Here is a 21913-nt window from a genome sequence, read left to right as displayed (position 1 = left end):
CCCGGGTTGATTTTCGATCAATAAAAAGCAAATTATCTTCTGGCTTTTAAGTAAAGGCAACTTTAAATAAAAAATAAAATATGTTACAGCATCTAATTTCATAAGGCAAAAAGAGATGTTTGTTTCTGGCAAAACGATGCAAACACTTGCTTATAAAGTATGAGGATACTTTATAAATAAGCTGATGTCTGATTTACGAATAAGCGATTTATAAATAAGTGGATCCAGAGATCATAGATCTATTCATCCATGATCATTAGATTCAGCTCAGGATCCTTTACAGAACCAACACTTCTCTGGACAGAAGGAGAGAAGAGAGACACAGAGAGCACGTTGCCATGTTCCTAACGAGTGAACCATGGGTGGGAGATACTATCTCAGATAAGCCATCCCTAAGCATGGGACTCTGCTTCAACCTCCTATGAAACTATAGCTAACAGAGGAAGCAAAACTTTTTTGGCCCCAGAGAGGCTGATAAGAAACCTATATTCACAAAGACGGAGACCAGTAATCATTTCTTCAGATGACTTTCCTTTTATCTCTAGCAACCGCCCCCCGCCCGACCCCAGAGAAGAAAAAGGAGGGCTGGGAGAAGGAGGAAAGTAAATTTTTAGAGCAAATATATCAGACATAAACAAATAAATGCAAACAAAAACAAAACAAACAGACAAAACCCCAGAAAGTTCTCTGGGTGAAGAGTTCTAAGGGAAACAGCCATCCTTCTGTAGCAAGCATGGTGTCAAGAGACTCCAAGGGCTCAGACTGCCCTTCTTAGTAGGATGCATCGGAATTGCCGGGGCTATTTCCCAACTGTTCTAACTATCTGTGACCCACCTCCGTTCCTCCTCTGGGGAGTGGCCCCCTCCTTGAGATTCACCACCACCGAGGTCACTGTTCATGATAGAATGTATTATGTCCCTGAAGCATTTTGAGAAGGAAGACAAATGGCTTAAAACATTGATTTAAATGTTACTTTCTGTATTCTTAAAGCCCACTACTCATTCCTCTATCATAACATTCATCACATTACTCAGGAAATTTCTTGATGGAGAAAAATGTGCTTTCATACTTTCTTTAGTGCTTATATTGAGATCCTAGTTTACTGAAAAAATGAATAACTGCAAACAACTCTTAAAATTTTATGTTCTCTAAATCATTTTCCCAACCAACCAAAAGTCAGAGGTGATCCCTTCTTTTAATCCACAGCTATTTTGGAGATGTACTTCCCAAATCACTACAGCAATGTGCAAGGATGCTTGGACATACTTAAAATTCTTTATTTCTCTTATTTGCAAAGTTTTCTCAACTTCTTTCAGGCTACATAGGGCTGTTAAAGTAATCTTTTGTAAACATTATGTTCGTCATATCAATGTTCTGTTCTAGAATGTATATAATGGTTATTTACTGTCCAATCAAATCCAATATTCTCAGACTGGGCCTCAAATCCTTTCATGCTTTGTCCCTGACATCCTTCCACATAATAACTTGGTATACAGCTCTAAGTCATCTTCCTTTCCAAAAGATCATCATCTACAATATCACTTATAGGAATGGTTTAGACTAAACCTTTTTAGTGAAGAAGTCCATAATTCACACAGATCAGGCTATTACCCTGAGAAACTGCTTCCCTTTATGGAGGCGACCCTGCCTCTTTGAAATCAAAGATAACTTTCTGTTTCCTAACAAAAGGCCCGTTTTATTCCACCAAATGAATACAGACATACGACTTTTTTTTTTATAAATTTATTTATTTTATTTTTTAATTTTTTTGGCTGCGTTGGTTCTTCGTTGCTGCACGCAGGTTTTCTCTAGTTGTGGTGAGCGGGGGCTACTCTTTGTTGTGGCGCGTAGGCTTCTCATTGCGGTGGCTTCTCTTGTTGCAGAGCACGGGCTCTAGGCGCATGGGCTTCAGTAGTTGTAGCGCACGGGCTCAGTTGCTCCGTGGCATGCGGGATCTTCCCAGGCCAGGGCTCGAACCCGTGTCCCCTGCACTGGCAGGCGGATTCTTAACCACTGCGCCACCAGGGAAGCCCCAGACAGACATACGACTTTTATATATTCATGTCTTCCATTCACACTGGAAGGCTGATATTTAGGACAATTTTAAATATTCTTACTTTGTATTTTACAACTCTACTATTCAGAATGCTCTCAAGATTTAAACCCATGGAACATAAACAGAAAAATCCAATAAATATTTACTAAATTAATTAATATTTTCATATTTGGACTCAGCAATTATTTTTTTCAATTGTTTCCTGAGTGTACCTTTTCTGTCTCTATTTATTTTGATTGAAAGTTTTCAAAGCCAAGAACCTTATTTCTTATTTCCTTAGGCCATTTTTATTTTATTTTTTGTACGTTTTTTTACATTGACCTTAGAATCTTTTTGCACCGTGCTGGTTGCTACAGAGAATGCAAAGATGGAACTGATGTGGAATCTGTGCTTAAGAAGGTTCCACTATTTCTACTGTTCATTGCTATTATTATGGTGGATATTCGCAGCATTACACACTTACACGGTGTGCGCTCTCAATGTAATAACTTAACATTTGCGATTCTGAGCAGGAATAACAAACATCACGTGCTTCTGGTACCAGATGTAGCGCCATAAGCCTATTGATCTTGATTAATAGTTTAAAAAGTGTCATTTGATGGTAAGTGTGGCCAAGCAGATGAAACATATGATAGGTAAAATTCTTGGAGCTAAATGATTTTGACTCTCAGCTAACATATCAATTTGCCATGCACTGAGCTAGAAAATTAGCAATACTGTATGAACAGTAATCATAAAGCTCTGTATGAATCCATCAAGACCAACACTTCATGGCCAAGTACTTTCACATCTGTTGATTTATTCCATCAATCACACTTTTCAATGTTTGGTCTGGAGTCTCCTGGAAGTCCCTGATAACTTCTGCCTTTGCACCCTTAGTAGCATCTAGCACAGGGCGAAGACAACTTTATTTTCATATTAATACTAAAATATTGTTTGTCTGTTTCCTTCTCTTTTTCTTTGGGGGGGCAGCGCATGGCTTGGGGGATCTTAGGTTCCCGACCAGGGATTGAACCCAGGCCCTTGGAAGTGAAAGTGTAGAGTCCTAACCACTGGACCGTCAGGGAATTCCTGTCTGTTCCCCTCTCTCTTACAAGCATACGGTAGAATTCTCTAGAAGCTATATGACACAATCATTTGACAGTTAACGGTATGTGTGCTTATGTACTCTTCTGTTTTAAACATTTCGTGTTTGAGTTTCTAAGATGATAAATGTCTATGGATATAATCCAAATAAGCAAAATCTCTAATACAGTAAATATCAATAGATAAAATCCACATAAATATAAATTTGAAGAGTGTAAAATATGAGAATTGCTATGCTTTTGTGATCTCATTCAGTCTCATGGTTTAAGTACCATCCAAATATCATTTGATGACTCACAAATATATAATTCTAGCTTGGACATCTCACCTGAATTCTGACTTGAAGCTCCAACTGCTTAGGTATATCCATACTTGGATGTCTAAGAGGAATGTCAAATGTAACATCTCAAAATCTCCTGTCTTCCTCCAACTGCTACTCTCAGTGTTGTTTTATATATATATATATATATATATATATATATATATATATATATATATCTTCATTGGAGTATAACTGCTTTACAATGTTGTGTTAGTTTCTGCTGTATAACAAAGTGAATCAGCTATACGTATACATATATCCCCATATCCCCTCCCTCTTGAGCCTCCCTCCCACCCTCCCTATCCCACCCCTCCAGGTGGTCAAAAAGTATAGAGCTGATCTCCCTGTGCTATGCGGCTGCTTCCCACTAGCTATCTATTTCACATTTGGTAGTGTATATATGTCGATGCTACTCTAACACTTCATCCCAGCTTCCCCTTCCCCTTCTGTGTCCTCAAGTCCATTCTCTATGTCTGCATCTTTATTCCTGCCCTGCCACTAGATTCATCAGTATCGTTTTTTTAGATTCCATATATGTCCGTTAGCATATGGTATTTGTTTTTCTCTTTCTGACTTAACTTCACTCTGTATGACAGACTCTAGGTCCATCCAGCTCATTACAAATAGTTCAATTTAGTTTCTTTTTATGGCTGAGTAATATTCCATTGTATATATGTGCCACATCTTCTTTATCCATTCATCTGTTGATGGACACTTAGGTTGCTTCCACGTTCTGGCTATTTTAAATAGAGCCGCAATGAACATTGTGGTACATGACTCTTTTTGAATTATGGTTTTCTCAGGGTATATGCCCAGTAATGGGATTGCTGGGTCATATGGTAGTTCTATTTTTAGTTTTTTAAGGAACCTCCATACTGTTCTGCCTAGTGGCTGTATCAATTTGCATTCCCACCAGCAGTGCAAGAGGGTTCCCTTTTCTCCACACCTTCTCCAGCATTTTTTGTTTGTAGATTTTTTGATGATGGCGATTCTGACAGGTGTGAGGTGATACCTCATTGTGGTTTTGATTTGCATTTCTCTAATGGTTAGTGATTGAGTATCTTTTCATGTGTTTGTTGGCCATCTGTGTGTCTACTTTGGAGAAATGTCCATTTGTTTCTGAGAAAATGGTAATTCTATTTTTTGCTAGCCTTTCCCCCTGGAGTCTGGCCACGTCTCACTTTCTCCATCAGTCACACCCTGATCCAGCTCATCTGCACTTCTCCCCTGAATCTTCACAAAAATCAGACTCCATTCTTCTGTCCTTGCCTCCTTTCAGGCCCTAGTCAACACAGCAGCCGGAACAGTCCTCTTAAACGTGAATCAGATTTCATACCTATACTCACAGCTCCTCAACTGTCTTTACACATAGCCCAGAGTCTAACAACTTCATGGGGGTTGGTCTTCCCTGCCCCATGAACCTCTGTCCTCAACTCCTACTCTGCTCCTTGACCCCTCAGTTCCAAGCACACTGGCCTCCTTGCTGCTCCTTCAACACCACAAGCATCTTGTCTCCTCAAGACCTTTGTTCTTGCTCTTCACTCTGTCTACAATTCCTATTCCTTTCAGATATCCATGTCTTGTTCCCTTCTTTCTTGCACGTTTCAGCTCAAATATCACATTATCAGTGAATCTATCCTTGACCATCCAGTTTAAGAAGGCCACAGCCCAGCACTCCCTAGTCCTTGCACTCTGTCTTATTTTTCCTATAGAACACAGCACCATCTGATCAACAGTATATTACTTTCTTTTTTACTGTTACTTCCCCAGAAGGTGGCATCCGTGTCTATTTGGTTCATTGCTGAATACGCAGAAACTAGTCCAATGCCTAGAACATAAAATGTAGTATTGTTTGATGAATGAATGATGAATATTATATGCCTTTTAATATTCTATAAAGATAAGTAGGGCCTGTTATATAATTTTCAGCTTTTATATTTAGGGTAGATAAAGGGAGGAAACCTTTTGAGACTGGTCCTTAGCTACACAAGGACTCTAGTTTTTCCCTCATTAAGTCTGATGAAAGTCCACTTAGAACACCTCTCCTAAGTATGGGGTCAAAATAACCTAAGGGCAGCAGGTCATCAAAAGACTAGCTGGGTTAGGTTAATAGTCAAAGGGAGACATTATTACTCCACTTATACCATTTCTGCCATGGTCATAAATAAGTAAGGCATTTCCCTTCTTTTTGAAGAAATCACTACCACTTTGATCATTAATACTCTGCAACGTTCAAATATAATATAGACATTAAACAAAAGGGGAAGACAAGGCAGGAGCTGGGTTTAACCAGTCTCACCAGAGGATTGCTAACCCTCCTGCCCTAACAAGAAGCCCAGGCATCTCTGGGGCAGGCAAAGTGGTGAACTGGGCTCTCTCAGTTGATCCTGTTGGCTTTTACGTAACATGAGTTTTCTCATCTGTCACCTCACTTGATGATTTTGTTTCCTGGTTCTCCTTTCCTCAGTAGCATTTTTTCTTGACTACTTATTTCAAAGGTTTTTAAAAATTTAATTTCTTCTTCTTTCCTTCATAATCCTACACTCTTCACTACATCCTTACTACATGCTTTATTTATTGACCGGTCAGTTTGTACAGTGCTATAGGTAGCCAAATATTTTCCCTTCTAGGAGACAATTTTGGATTTAATTTCTTCAAAGTAAAATTGACTTCATTTATTCACTCATTCATTTTTTTTCGTGTCAGGCTCTGTTCTGGGAGCTGAGAGTAAAAGAGAGGAAAAAATAGACAAATATCTTGCCCTCAGGAAGTTTAATTCTAATGAGGGAAATAAACAATATATGAGATAAACTAAAAAGATATATAATGTTGGATAGTGATAAGTACTAAGACAAAAATAATGCAGAGAAGAGAGACAGAGTTTTGGGTAGGCATTGCAGTTTTAGATATGGTGGCAGAGAAGCCTTCGGTGAGAAAGTGATTTTGTAGAAAGATCAGAGGAAGTGAGGGAGTGAAGCACAGTTACTGGGAAAAATGCTTCACAGGTAGATTGAATACTTTCAGTATTATACTTTCAGGAAGATGAGAGGCCACTGGAAGAATGACAACTTCCGCATTACATTTTACTAAGTGCTGTGCTGATAACGGACTATGATGGTGGCAGGGGAGGTCAGGGAAGGAGGATGGAGGGAGTCAGGGAGACGTTTAAGAGACGACTGCAAAAATCTAGGTGATAGACAATGTTGTTTACAGTGAAGGGCTCACGAGTTGCCGGGTTCTAGATTTATTCAGAAGTCAAAATCAACAGGATTTGCTGACATACTGACTGTAGGTATGAGAGGAAGAAAGGAGTCAAAGATGACCCCAAAATTAAAAACAAAAAGTTTGTTATACCTAATGTGATATTTCACCTAAGATGTTAGCTTTGTAAAAGGACGATGTTCGTAGGTTTTTGTGAATTTTTCTTTCTACTGCTACGTGATTTTAACATGCTGTGCTCTATTTCTATGTATGTATGTATGAAATAGAACTTTGAACCAGTATAATATGGTGAATGACCCTCTGTACGATCTTCCCTTGATAAAAAATACATAATAATATGGTTTTAGGAAACAAATAAGTGAATGTACATGAGAGGAAAGAGTTTGGATTTTCATTTATATTTTTTTAAATGTTTTTTCCTTTGTCATTTTTTTTTAAATGTTGAGGCTTCTTTTAATTTATTTTTATTAATTTATTTTTTTTTTGGCTGTGTTGGGTCTTCATTTCTGTGCGAGTGTTTTCTCTAGTTGTGGCAAGCGGGGGCCACTCTTCATCATGGTGTGCGGGCCTCTCACTGTCGTGGCCTCTCCTGTTGCAGAACATAGGCTCCAGACGCGCAGGCTCAGTAGTTGTGGCTCACGGGCCTAGCTGCTCTGTGGCATGTGGGATCTTCTCAAACCCGTGTCCCCTGCATTAGCAGGCAGATTCTCAACTGCTGTGCCACCAGGGAAGCCCTCATTTATATTTTATTCCATGCTCTGGAGGTAATGTAAGAGTCAAGATTAAAATGTAATATTTTGTATCGGGGTATCATTATGAACTGAATTGTGTTCCTCAGAATCATGTGTTGAAGTCCCAATGTCCCACGTAACTGTATTTGGAGATAGGACGTTTACGGAGGTAATTAAGGTTAAATGAGGTCATAAGAGTAGGACCCTAATGCTAGGGCTGGTGTCCTTTACAAGAAGAGGAGAAGACACCAGAGTTCACTCTCTCTCTCCCTCTCTCTCTCTGTGCATCTGTGCCAAGGAAAAGCCTTGTGAGGACACAGCAAGAAATCTGGAAGCCAGAAGAGAGCATTCACCAGGAACTGAATCATCTGACACCATGATCTGGGACTTCGTAGCCTTTCAGAGCTGTGAGAAAATAAATTTCCATTGTTTAAGTCTATGGTATTTTATTATGACAGCCCAAGCTGATAAACATAGGTATGAATCTTTTAGCTGCTCCTTATAAATGAGAGAGAGCCTGTGTCACTCAATACATGACTATGGTTTTAAGAGTAGTTCCATTTCTTTCTCCCCCATTCACACAAACCAGTGAGAGGGATGCTGTTTTAGGGATAACCTCCATTTCAGTTACTTTGCCTTTTCAGATATTTCGGCCATTGACTAACGTCAGGACTTAAATCACTATTAGCAACAGACTGTGTTAATACACTTCATAGAGATTCTGATTTAGCAGATCTGCAAAAGGGTCCCCACATTTGAATTTCTAACAAACACCTCTGATGATTCTGACCACACTTCGAAAAACACCAAGATAAAGTTATTTCCACATAACTCTTCGAGACATCATGCATAGTGGACCTTATTACATGTGCTTCCTGACTATTCCTAGGGATTGCCAGTAGGGTTTATAAGTAACTCTATGAAACACTTCACAAGAGGTCAAGGTTTACTAAGAATCCAGATAGGACAGAGCTAAAACCAACACTGCCTTAAGGGTTTACCATTTTAGTACACTTATGACTCCTACAAGGTACTTGCTGACACTACCACCTCCTATTTCTAGAACAGCTCAGTTAAGTCTTTATTTTTAAGTTCACATTACTAAGTCAGAAACATTATGTACGACTTTGGTGGGGCATATTCCTGGGTGTCAAGTTCTCCATTTATGAAAAGAATATGATTCAATTTGTGCTACCCCATAATAGCAACGTTGTAAAGGAATCAAGGGGTGAGCCAGCTTTGAGAAAAATAGAGAGGTGGCTGGTAATAGATTGGGAACAGGGAAAGCAGGCCTGCTTTGAGATGGGAAGTGTTTTAGCTCCTGGTCTCCCAGCGCATGCGCTTAGTTCATTCTGTCCCCGTCTCGTCTCCCACACCCTCCCCACCTTCTTAGCTTACAGATCCTCCCTCCTTAATCTTCGTAGTATAAGCATCCACGTGGTGGTGACTAACAGGAGTCTTACGTAGAACTCCAGAGCTAACAAGGGTTGAAGGACAGAGCCATCCACGAGGCAAGAATCTTAAATACACACATCCTAAAACGCTCTGCTGCGTGACGTCACCATGGCCCTGACATTTGCAAGCAACCTCATTCAAACACTGGTCCTCCTGGAATGTGTTCGTGACCTGGATTTTATTCCGAGGGATAGTAGGGAACAGAGAAGAATGAGGCTTGGGGATGCGGTAAGACCCTAGCCTATGCTGGGCAAGAACAATATTTTTTTGAAAGGCAGTTTAGATGTTATTTATTTTGGTAAAGTTAATGATTTGTTAAGTGTTAGATAAGCACTGCACCGTCTCCCATGTAGATGTACCAGAAATTAAAATATGCTCCCAGATAAGCAGCACTAAGCCAGAAAATAGGTCACAACAGACCTTGTCATTAAAAAAATGCTCATTTATGAAAAGGTAGGCATTCTAGTACACAAACAAATTCATTTCCCTGGGGGAAAAAAAAAGCTATTAGCGGTTCGTAAATCTGTCCCCTGCGTCTCAGTAAAACAGGCAATCACATTCCTAAGACAGAACTTTAGACTAATACTTATATCAAGTCTCTCTCTTAAAGGAAAGAAAGTAGAAAACAAGTAAAAGCCCTGGATATTGATAATACTGGGGTTTTTATCCTGGCCTTCAAGGAAGCTGCTTCGCTCCCAGCTGGCATTGCTCCTCAAGCAGAGCTCCCCCTCCACCGTTTACTACTTCCTGCTTCTGTCTCTGCAATTTCACAAGGCACAAAGTTGTTAGTTAAATCTGTCCTCCTTCACATAAAAACGAAATCCAAATTCAAACTGCATCTCTTTCCAAAGAGAATTTCGAGAGCAGAGAAGTGGTTACTTTTGGCAATAGACCTTCCAGAATCTTCTGTGCATCTCACATGGGGTTAATTATGGCAGGATACAACAGTGATCAATACTTTTTTTCGAACTGAGAAGAGGTTGTGTCCACATGGGAGCCAGGTACAAAGAGAATGGTGTTTTGAATGGTGCATGGCTTTGCACAGTTCCATGCAAATAGGCTGTCGGGTTACGAGGATGAGACACACTTACGGTACTCCCATTCCAAAGCTGATTTCTCATTTAGCTTTGGAATAATGAGATTTCATACCCCACAGAGGTAGTGGCGATCCAGGCAGCTGGCAAAGCTGATCGTTTCTAATTTAATCTGTGCAGTGAGCTGACTGGGACCCTACCTTTTGTCCCTGCACATCTGTCGTGATGTGGTCGGCTTCCCCATCCTCAATCTCCCCCATCTTCACGACACTGACTTGTATGGTGCCAACAACCTTGCCACCATCTGAAGTTCTGCAATCAAAAATAAAGGAAGCGGAAAGGTAAGAATCATCTCTTCCCTGAAAGAATGTCCAAACACGTTTGTTTCTGAAAACCACTAACACCGCTCTTTACTTGCGTTGGTTGTAATAAACAAATCTGCTTAAAATACATTGAAACCTGTTACTAGAATCACGAATTAGTGTGGTAAGTGTACGAAGCTACCTCATGAAGGTTAAACCATCTCACGGCTCTCAGGAGTAGCTGCCAAGATCATGGATCCATGCCCTGTTTGGTAACCCCTTGTCCCTACAACGGCATCAGCCATGGCTCCTCTATACCAATCACATGGGATATTGTGCTCATCTATTACAGAAACTACAGCTGAATAAAACAGAAGAGAGTACAAATAACCCTATATTCCTCTATGACCCGGCCATCGGCTATAACATCCGATTTTGTGCCTTTTCATTTTTCTTTCTCAGAGATCAGGTAAAGAAGATTCTCTCCCAGCAAACATCAGAAAATCACAGTACATGAAGACAGAAATTAACCACTGAGATCATTCAGGATGACCCATTACTTTTTCAGATAAAGAAACTGAGATTCATGAAGATAGAAAGACGCATCCATGGAAACAAACTGGCAAAGCCAGAAACCCAGGTTTTTATCTCCTTTAAGTCTGTTGGTCACTGAACAACTCTTCTCAACTCAATGATGATGAAAATTTTATTATTAAGATTTTCCTCAGCATCACTGTCATCAACATACAAACTTTATGGCAGACAATAATAAAGAAAACCCCAAATAAAATTAACAACCACCATCCTTTAAGATTCTCAAATTTTCTTTTCTGGGCAAGAAAATATACAGAGTAAATGTTGGCATCATGTCATGGGAACACGGTAATACATAATGATATTCTTCCCTTGCACCTTTTTTTAAGATAGGTAGCAAGTCACCCATTGGTATGGGGTGTTGCTGTAACCTATATCTAAGCCTAATTGACCAAGCGACACTTCATTTTCTTTAGTCATTTTTTCTTTAGTCATTTTATTTTCTTTTTGAAAAAAAATTTTTTATTATGGAAATTTCCAAACACACATCAAAGTAGAGGTGAGTACACTGAATCTCCACATACCCGTCACCACCCACCTTCAACAATTCCCAGCATTCTGCCTTTCTTGTTTCATCCATCCACGGGCCCTTCCCCAACTTTGTTTTTTTTTTTAACATCTTTATTGGAGTATAATTGCTTTACAACGGTGTGTTAGTTTCTGCATTATAACAAAGTCAATCAGCTATACATATACATATATCCCCATATCCCCTCCCTCTTGTGTCTCCCTCCCTCCCACCCTCCCTATCCCACCCCTCTAGGTGGTCACAGAGCACCGAGCTGATCTCCCTGTGCTATGCGGCTGCTTCCCACTAGCTATCTATTTTACATTGGGTAGTATATATAAGTCCATGCCACTCTCTCACTTCGTCCCAGCGTACCCTACCCCCTCCCCATATCCTCAAGTCCATTCTCCACGTCTGCGTCTTTATTCCTGTCCTGCCCCTAAGTTCTTTATAACAATTTTTTTTTCTTTTTTTTTCTTTAGATTCCATATATATGTGTTAGCATACGGTATTTGTTTTTCTCCTTCTGACTTAACTTCACTCTGTATGACAGACTGTAGGTCCATCCACCTCACTACAAATAACTCAATTTCGTTTCTTTTTATGGCTGAGTAATATTCCATTGTATATATGTGCCACATCTTCTTTATCTATTCATCTGTCGATGGACACTTAGGTTGCTTCCATGTCCTGGTTATTGTAAATAGTGCTGCAATGAACATTGTGGTACATGACTCTTTTTGAATTATGGTTTTCTCAGAGTATATGACCAGCAGTGGAATTGCTGGGTCGTATGGTAGTTCTATTTTTAGCTTTTTAAGGAAACTCCATACTGTTCTCCATAGTGGCTGTATCAATTTACATCCCCACCAACAGTGCAAGAGGATTCCCTTTTCTCCACACCCTCTCCAGCATTTATCGTTTGTAGAATTTTTGGTGATGGCCATTCTTATTGGTATGGGGTGATAACTCACTGTAGTTTTCATTTGCATTTCTCTAATGATTGGTGATGTTGAGCATCCTTTCATGTGTTTGTTGGCAATCTGTATATCTTCTTTGGAGAAATGTCTATTTAGGTCTTCTGCCCATTTTTGGATTGGGTTGTTTGTTTTTTTGATATTGAGCTGCCTGAGCTGCTTGTAAATTTTGGAGATTAATCCTTTGTCAGTTGCTTCATTTTTTAAATTTGTGTTTAACTTTAATCTGAATACGAACGGTGTCTTTCAACCAATTCCTTCAAAATGTCACTATTTTATTACTGGAGGTGTCAGAAAACAGGAATAGGAAAATTAGTATAAGTAGTTTACTAAAATGCTAATTAAAACAATAAGTTAGGCGAAAAGGAAACCCAATTGTTACCAGATCATAGGAAGATTTTTCTCAAAATATATAAAGTACAAATTTAAACACATCTTTTGAATTATGATTTTAAGAAAACCGAAATAGAAAAACTCTGGTGACATATACATAGCTAATGTCATAATGTAATAAAATAAAGATTATGTACATAGAAAAATACAAGTGGTTTGCCTAAATAGTATATTAAGGTTCTTACTAAAATATAAAATAAAATGCTTCTTGGTGATTTTTCAGTCAGTGTAAATCATAATATTGACTCAATTATTTTAAATTAACAGAAAACTTAAGCATTCATTACAAAGAAGATGTGTATACAGATGACAGTATAATCTACGATTTTGTAAAAAACTACATTAGCTTCAATTCTGGGATGATTTTAACAATTAATTATACCATTTTCCTACTTGAAAATGACATAATAACTTGTCATAAATCATGATTTGACATATCTCTGTACAATTCTTTAGTACCCGATAGTGAAATAGATATTTTAATAAAAGCCCTGGTTCTACTCACAGGTTTTTCTAGATATTTGCAGACTTCTTTTTCCCCCAAACTGATACTCAATAACAATTAAAGACACCTTTTTTTTTCTCATAGGCATTGTTTAAAATTTTGGCTGGAGCAAACTGAGCTTAATTTCTAGGTATACAAAGCTTAGGTTTAATGTTTCAAATTTTTTCCTTGACTGAACCAAATAATGTCATAATGATTTGAATGAGAGGATAGATTTATCACACCCTCTCCCAGGACTGGGTAATAAACCAACACATGCAATAACAGTTAAAAGTGTGAACTCAGGAGTTTGAGTTATCTGCTACCTTCATGACCTTGGACAAGGAACTTAACCATGTGAAATAAACTAATACATGCAATAAGAGTTAAAAGTGTGAACTCAGGAGTTTGAGTTATCTGCTAGCTTCATGACCTTGGACAAGACACTTAACCATGTGAAACTTTGTAAAATGGAGATGATAATTTTGTTTGAAGGATTACATTGTGACACGATTTATGTCAAGTTCTCAGCACAATGACTTACACAAAATAAGTGCTTCTTCCTACCCCCGCTTCATCCCAGTAGTAGTAGTAGTAGCAGTATCAACAGAATTGCTATTGTCATTAATGTATTACATTTCATTCAATTCTCTTTAGAAATTTTACTAAAATGGGCATCTAAGACTATAGTAAAAGATTATAGGATTTCAGGACACATGCATTTCAAGAGTGATTAAGTGCTCATTAGAGGTACAAAGACTTAGTAATGACAGATGATGTTATAAAGCTTACATTCCTAGAAGTGCAAAGCACACAAGTTTATAACCAGGTACAATACAAAGTGAACCTTTCGAAGTGCCAAAGGCAGATGAAGAAGCAATGCACCTTGGGAGTATGGGAGTAAGCTTCTGAACTCGAAGCTTTATTTATTCCCTTTAAAAAAGCTTCTGGCTGCTTTTTAAATACAGGCATATCTTGTTTATTTTATTGTGCTTTGCTTTTTTGGAGCTTCACCGATATTGTGTTTGTTTTTTACAAATTGAACGTTCGTGGGAACCCTACGTTGAGCAGGTCTATCAGTGCCATCCTTCCTAAAAGCATTTGCTCACTGTGCCTCTGTGTCACATTAGATATAGGGACACTAGAGAGATTCTAAACCTTTTTTTTTTTTTTTCACTAACCATTTTGGATAAAAATCTCTGAGTACCCTAAATCATGCTTCTTCCCCTGAGATTTGTGGGAGACAGAATGGGGAATTCAGGTTATAAACTTAAGAACTAAACACAAGACACCCAAAATCATGGGTCATCCTGTCAGTGAACTGCAATGTGAAATGTAGAAGCCATTTCCTATTTATTCTGTAACAACTGACAACCCACAGAGCATGGATATTCAACACTTCTCTTCAATCAGGACAGTCACAACTGAAATACCTATTTCATGTTTCCAAAGGCTGTTTCAAAGGTGATTTCAAAAAAATTTAGAAAAAAATCATTCTTAAGTGATTAATGATGCTTTCAATTAATCACCCATCAAGTTCAGGAGGCTACTACTAATTGCTTAACCATTATTCATCACCAAAATTGCACTAACTTTTATCTAATAGAAATTCATCCTCTCTGCATGGGAGATATATTGAAGAGACTTCTAGGCTAGGAATCAAAAAACCAATACTCCATCCAGCTCAGCAGCTCACTAGCTATGTGATCAACAACATATTGCTTTAGTTCCCTGGATTTCAGTTTCTGTTGCTGCAAAACAAAGAGTTGGTCTTTGACAGTTATCATATTAGCACTCAAGCTTCGTGCTCTGACATGGTTGGAATCCATCAGTTGATCTCATCATAGGCATCATAGACTATTATGGGCTGATACAGCCTTGGAGAAAATCTTGGGCACATCCTAGCCTCTTCTCCTCGCTCCCCACATTCCCCTCCAAACTCTCCCCAAAACAAATGAAGCAAACAAAATGCATGCCAAACCTAGAAAGTAACTTTAACACTTACAGTCAAATACAAGGGCTAGTCTTCCATATAGTATCCACTGTATACGTATATATTTTACTGTCATTATGGCACTGCAACTTGGCGCTTTCACAAGGATACAAATTTGACTAAACTAAGAAACAAAAGAGGTCTTCGTACACTTTCCTAGCAATTTATATGGCAGTAAGAACAGGCTGCAGTAATAAATGACTATCTCAATCTATAGGAAGAAGAAAAAAAACCTATGTCATTTCACTCTCTTGCCAGGTCATTACCACTGCTTAATGCAGAGAGCTATAAGAGAAGTAAAAGATGAATAGTTCATGGCAGCCACATTATTTCAATCACAACATCAAGCTCCTATTTCCCTCAGCAGATACACTTAAATATTTAACCATGCCAACAAGATGGAAGGCAGAGAAAGGGAAAACTTCAGCAACGCAAATCTACACTTCCTTATCACTTAGTTTTTCATCACTTTCAGCATCACTTAGTTTTTCATAATACATTAGTGATTAAGTTTCTTTAAAACCTTCCTTTAAAATAACTCCCCTGGGACTTCCCTGGTGATCCAGTGGTTAACACTTTGCCTTCCAATGCAGGGGATGAGGTTCGATCCCTGGTCGGGGAGCTAAGATCCCACATGCCTTGCGGCCAAAACACCAAAAACATAAAACAGGAACAATATTGTAACAAATTCAATAAAGACTTTAAAAATGGTCCACATCAAAAAAAAATCTTAAAAAAAAAATAAAATAACTCCCCTAATGCTTCCTAATGAAATATTCAATTTCACATGCTAAAACTTACAAACATTTTAGAAGACTGAAGGAAAAGGGATGTGAAACAGTCTTCTAACAAAAGACAATTTTTTTTTTTTCTTGCGGTATGCGGGCCTCTCACTGTTGTGGCCTCTCCCGCTGTGGAGCACAGGCTCCAGACGCGCAGGCTCAGCGGCCATGGCTCACGGGCCCAGACGCTCAGCGGCATGTGGGCTCTTCCCGGACCTGGGCACGAACCCGTGTCCCCTGCATCGGTAGGCGGACTCTCAACCACTGCGCCACCAGGGAAGCCCACAAAAGACAATTTAATGACACTTTTCCTCTAAACTTCTTCACCACCTACTGTACCATCCTTAGTAGAGCAAAAAGAAAAAAAAATCCTATGGAAAGGTTAGAGAGCAACATGTAAATACCTCCTCTATTTTGGAAATGCCACAGAGATACAAATGACTCTGTAAACATCCAGCAGAAAATCATCATTAGCACTGTCAGGCTTTGTGAATATAAAGTAGTCTTGGGACTAGGCACCGGGATCATCGTCTGGGAGACATGCCTGGCATTTAACCCGTCTAGACATGTAACTGGGAAGTGAAAATCTCACCTGGACAGAAATATAAGCAAAGGCCATAAGTAAACAAGTGCCACTAACTAACTAACTAAGTGCATTCTGACTCTTACTGGTGAATACATTTACCTGGCAGTGCTAGATTTACTTTGGCCTCAGAGAAGTGAGAGTTCTACTTAAGTATGAATGCCTGAACACACCTCTATTCTGGCTGAACTTCAAAAATTTCAGAAGCCATAGGATACTTTCAAACCAATATTCAAATAAAACTTTTCAGTAGTTCTCAATATTATAGCTTACACACTCGAAGCTTTAGTCCTTTGTTTTCTCCTCTTTTCTCATTATAAACTTGTCTTCAGAAACTCTATCCATTATTATGGGATTCAATTGTCTCATCTTTGAGGATCTACCACAAACCTATATTTCCTACTCTGACCTGATTTCCTATTCCAGAACTCCAAATTCCTGTCATCCTGATATAATTGTACATTCTATAAGCTTGAAACCTAACTAGTCCTTTTCCCAAACCCCAGCTCACATCAGTAGCATATCATTCTCCAAAGACCAAAACCACAGAATACTCCATCTCTACCAGTGCCTCGTCCCTACCATTCAATAAGTCATCAAGCCCTACTGATTCTTCCTGTATAATGCCCCTTACATGTGTCCCTTCCCAGTGATAACATCCCAATTAGTTTCACCAACTTTCTTTCATTACACTTGAAGAACCTACTTCCCATCTTCCAGAATCTTTCTCTTCCATCCCATCCATGTCAGATTTCCTTCTTAAGACCTGCTATCACTAGTGTATTTTATTTTCTCTGTCAAAATTCCTTAGACATTGCCTAATGCCTACCAAGAGAGTTTGAAGTGTAGACTGTCTTTTAAGACTTGGCCGGGGTTATGGACAGCTCAGTATTTTTGGATCAAACAGATCCATGTCATCACACACCAGTAAATAATGGAGCATGGTTTAGTGGAAAGCACAGCGAACACTGAGTAACAAAAGTCCTTGGTTACGGTGTTGGCTCTTCAGAGTAAACAACTAGGTGATCATGAGAGGGCAATTCAGCCTCTATTAAGATTTACGAGCTATTAAATATGAAGGTAGTAAACCATTCTACTTATCTCACAAGATTTATGTGTCCAAAATTAAAAGATCTTAAAGTTTAAATATAAAAATGCTTTTGTGGGAACTGCCTGGCGGTCCAGTGGTTAGGACTCTCACTGCCACACTCTCACTGCTGCGCTCTCACTGCCGCCACTGGGTTCAATCCCTGCTCAGGGAACTAAGATCCTGCAAGCGTGGCAAGAAAAAAAAAATGCTTTTGTGTATGGTAACGAGCACAACTGTTATACCATCCGGGACACAAAGTTCCAAGAGCACATCATAGATACGTGGACTACCAGTTTTTCAGACTAATTGGCTTGTAGATTCCTCTTTACTGCTGAAAACAGTACTATCCAAATATGAGTAACTGTCTCAATACAAATAAGCTAAAGAAATCTTTCCCTCCTCATGACTCTATTAAATATACATAAATATATATATATGTATGTAGTGAGTTGTATTTGGAAAAGATTCAATGCTAAATGTAAAATATAAACTATCTCTTTGTTATTCAAATATACATTTTTACTGAAGTATAATTGCCATATAGCAGTATATTAGTTTTGGGTATACAGCACAGTGATTCTATATTTGTGTATATTACAAAATGACCATCACAATAAGTCTAGTTAACATCTATCACCATACACAGTTACAAAAATTTTTTTTCTTGTGATGATAACTTTTAAGATCTACTTTCTTAGCAACTTTCAAATTAACTATGGTTGCAAATGTAGGTCATCTATTCAGTGATCTGAGGAACCAGGCGGATGAAGGCTCTGCCATGTTCACCTTGTGGCATCTAAGGTCTCCAAACAGCAGAAGGGGATAAAAGCATGGAGGAACTCTTATTGGACAGACGCAGAACCGGTGTGCTTTCCTCTCTTTACGATCCAGTGGCCAGAGCTCAGTTACATGGCCACCCCTATCGAATTTGGCAGGTCGGGGGTTGGGGGGGGCAATAGACATTTAAAATAGGGCAAAGACTGCAAATGTTAGTTCCCCTCCTCTTCTTGGGCACAGGGCTAGATGACATTTCCAGCGCCTTAAACAGTTCAACTATCTCTTGAAATGTAAGAAATATCCATCTCTTTAAATGTAAGATATACCTCAACAGCAAGGTGAGAAAACATCTTGGCATCTTGTAAATGTCCTTGGATTCACAGGCAACCAAAATTACATTCAAGTTAACAGGTCACCATCATCTGCCCTTTGGGAGATAAGATGCTGCAAGTAAGATAGAGGAAGCTTACTCTACCCTCTTGCACCCACTGGATGAAGCTATAAAACCTGGACAGAATGCACAGAGCAGCTGTTTGAGGACTCAAAGTAAACACTGCTGGGAATACTGGGGAAGATTAGAATTTTAAATGCCACTGAACCAGCAATTAGTTTACCATTTTTTCTTCTCTCGTATCTCATGATCTAGACTCAAAACAGCCCTAAGCCCAGAGATCGTCATGGTATAGACAAAGATAGCTCCAGGAGAAACTCTCTGGTTCTGGCTCAAAGAACAGAAAAGAGGTCTCCTAATACTCAGAAGAATGATGAAATCACTTTTCTTTTTTCCACTCTCTTGTGTCTCAGGCCCCAAGCAATCCAGCGGTGGCAGCAACAAAAGTGACAGCTCAGAGGAAGTGCAGAAGCCTAAAATTATGAGGAAGGGAAAGTTTCCTCTCTGATTGGAGCTGTGATCCCAAGGGCATGGGATGCATGCGTTTTACTTTTTCTCTCTCTCTTCTCCTACCTCTTGGCCCCAGAAGAGGGTGCAGCTGCAAGGCAGAGAAGGGAAAATCAAACCCCAGCTTTCAGAATGAAGGGTCTTTTGATCTTTTCCTTCCAGGGAAGCCACAGGAAATGGGAATATGCCAGAGAGAGTGTAATGAGGAAGGAGCTCAGGAAGGGACTTCTTAATGTCGTTCATGGACTTCTGGGCTTAACTCAAGCTGTGCATGCATGGATCTAAACCACATATCAGATACTCTGAGAAATAATCTATGGACTACACCATCCCCCAGGTCCCAGACTGTCGAAGAACAGATACGAATAACACTACCAAAGTTTTGAAAACAGAAGTGATATTGAAACTACAAAGTTTCACAAGACACATGGTCAGCATACAAATATGTAGCAATTAGAAACTGAAATTTTTAAAAAATTATATTTATCATTTATAGTAAGTCCAAAACAAAGTACTTAGGTATAGATCTAACAAAAATGTGCGAGATCTATATGCTGAAAACTATAAGGGTTGATGGAAGAAATCAAAAAAGATCTAAATAAATGGTGAGACATACTGTGTTCATATACTGGAAGCCTCAAGTTTATAAAGATGTCGATTTTTCCTAAATTGATCTATAGATTTAAGGCAATACCAATTCAAATCTCAGCAAGATTTTTTGTACATAATGACAAGTTGATTCAAAAAGTTATAAAGAAAGGCAGAGTAAACAGAATGGCCCAAGTACTTTTCAGAAAGAAGAACAAGAATGGAGAAATTGCATCTACTGATTTTTAAGACTTGCTGTAAATCTACAGTAATCAAAACTGTGGTATTGACAAAAGGACAGATATATTGATAAATGAAACAGAGTACACAGAGAATATGGCCAACTGCTTCTGACAAAGTTACAGTCAATGAAATGGAAAAAGAGTAGTCCTTTCAACAAATGGTACTGGAACAATTAGACATCCATTTGGGGAAAAAATGAAATTTTACGTAAACTTCACAACTGAAACAAAAGTTAAAATGGTACATAGACCTAAATGTAAAACATAAAAATATAAAAAATTTTAAAGGAAGCCATAGGAGAAAAGTCTTCATGAACTGGGCGTCGTCAAACTGCGCTTAAATATGATACCAAAAGCATGATCTGAAGAAAAAAAATTGATAAACTGAACTTCATCAAAATTGACAACTTTTGCTTTGTTAAAGACACAATGAATGAAAAGACAGGCTACTGACTGGAAGAAAACATTTACAAATCATGTTTCTGACAAAGAACTTGCATCCCCAATACATAAAGAGCCCTCAAAACTCAACAGCAAGAAAATGAACAACATAATAAATAAAAGGGCAAAGTCGAAGAGATGTGTCTCAGAAGAGGATATGCAGATAACAAAGAGACCATGGAAAATTGTTCAACATCACTGTCCATTAGGGAAATGAAAATTAAAAGCATTATGAGATGTCACACTATATTTTACAATGTCTGGTGAGGATGCAGAGCCATTGAAACTCTCATACACGGCTGGTGGGGAAAACAGCACAGCAGTTTCTGATAGAGTTCAACACACACTTACCATATGACTCAGAAATTCCAATCCTGGGTATTTACCCTAAAGAAATGAAAACTTAGGATCACAGAAAAACCTACACAGGAATATTTTAGCAGCTCCATTCATAATCACTCTAAACTGGAAACAACCAAAATATACTTTCACATGAATGGTGTAACAAACTGTGGTACAGTATGTTATGGTACGGTAGCATGGAATACAACTCAGCAATTGAAAAAGAAAAAAACCTGTTATTGATATGCACAACACCTTGATGAAGTTCAAAGGCATTAGACTGAATAAATGAAGCCAGTCTCAGGAGGATATGCAATCAATGATTCAATGACTTTTTCAAAAAGCATTTCTCTATGGTGATGGAGAACTCACATCATGGGTGTCAGACGTCGGTGTGGGTGGAGGCATTCATCAAAGGGGCAGCAGGTGGGAGTTTCTCTGTGGAGATGGAAGAGCTCTGTATCCTGACTGCAGTGGTGGTTACAAGAATCTATACATGTGTTAAAATTCACAGAACTGCACAGCAATAAAAAGTCAATGTTTACTGAATGTAATTTCCAAAACAGAATAAATGAGAAAAGATATAGACATTTTCGAGGATAATGAATGGATAACAAACTATTAGCTATTTAATCTGGGAATACAAAACCAAATGACTGAAAGGTTATTGCCTTCCATGTGAACAGAACCTTCTAACTGCTGGCAACATTGATTTGTAATGGTAGAGTCAAAGTGTCAATTTATCCCACGCTTTATGCTTTCAAAATATCTGCTGACATAGAAATGCCGTATGTGAGAGGAACATGTTCCACCTGAACAAGGGGGGGGAGGGTATTTCATCAGAGATTGGAGAGAAAAATGTTCTTGCAGGAGGTGCAATGAATTTCCCAAGCCCATGACTCATTCATGGGATAAAACAACTAGCCACCCAAGTCTGAACTGACTCACGTTTAGACCTACAAGAGAAACTATTGCTAAGGCTTTTTGTTAATTTATTCTATTCTATTTTATTG

At 38.7% G+C, this 21913-nt stretch overlaps 1 protein-coding gene across 5 annotated transcripts in view; it reads right to left on the bottom strand.

Moving 5' to 3' along the window:
- Positions 1–21913, bottom strand: part of INPP4B (inositol polyphosphate-4-phosphatase type II B) — a 323827-nt gene that overhangs the window by 203862 nt on the left and 98052 nt on the right. For all 5 annotated transcript variants that reach the window (XM_032632713.1, XM_032632712.1, XM_032632709.1 and 2 more), the window contains one exon: positions 10107–10218. In XM_032632713.1, coding sequence (XP_032488604.1) covers positions 10107–10166 — 60 coding nt within the window. In that variant the 5' untranslated portion in view covers positions 10167–10218. The remainder of the gene's footprint in view (positions 1–10106; positions 10219–21913) is intronic.

The sequence above is a fragment of the Phocoena sinus genome, chromosome 5, assembly GCF_008692025.1.
Source record: "Phocoena sinus isolate mPhoSin1 chromosome 5, mPhoSin1.pri, whole genome shotgun sequence".
Lineage (NCBI taxonomy): Eukaryota > Metazoa > Chordata > Mammalia > Artiodactyla > Phocoenidae > Phocoena > Phocoena sinus.
Note: the sequence above shows the minus strand (reverse complement) of the source record. Positions and strands in the feature narration are given on the sequence as shown.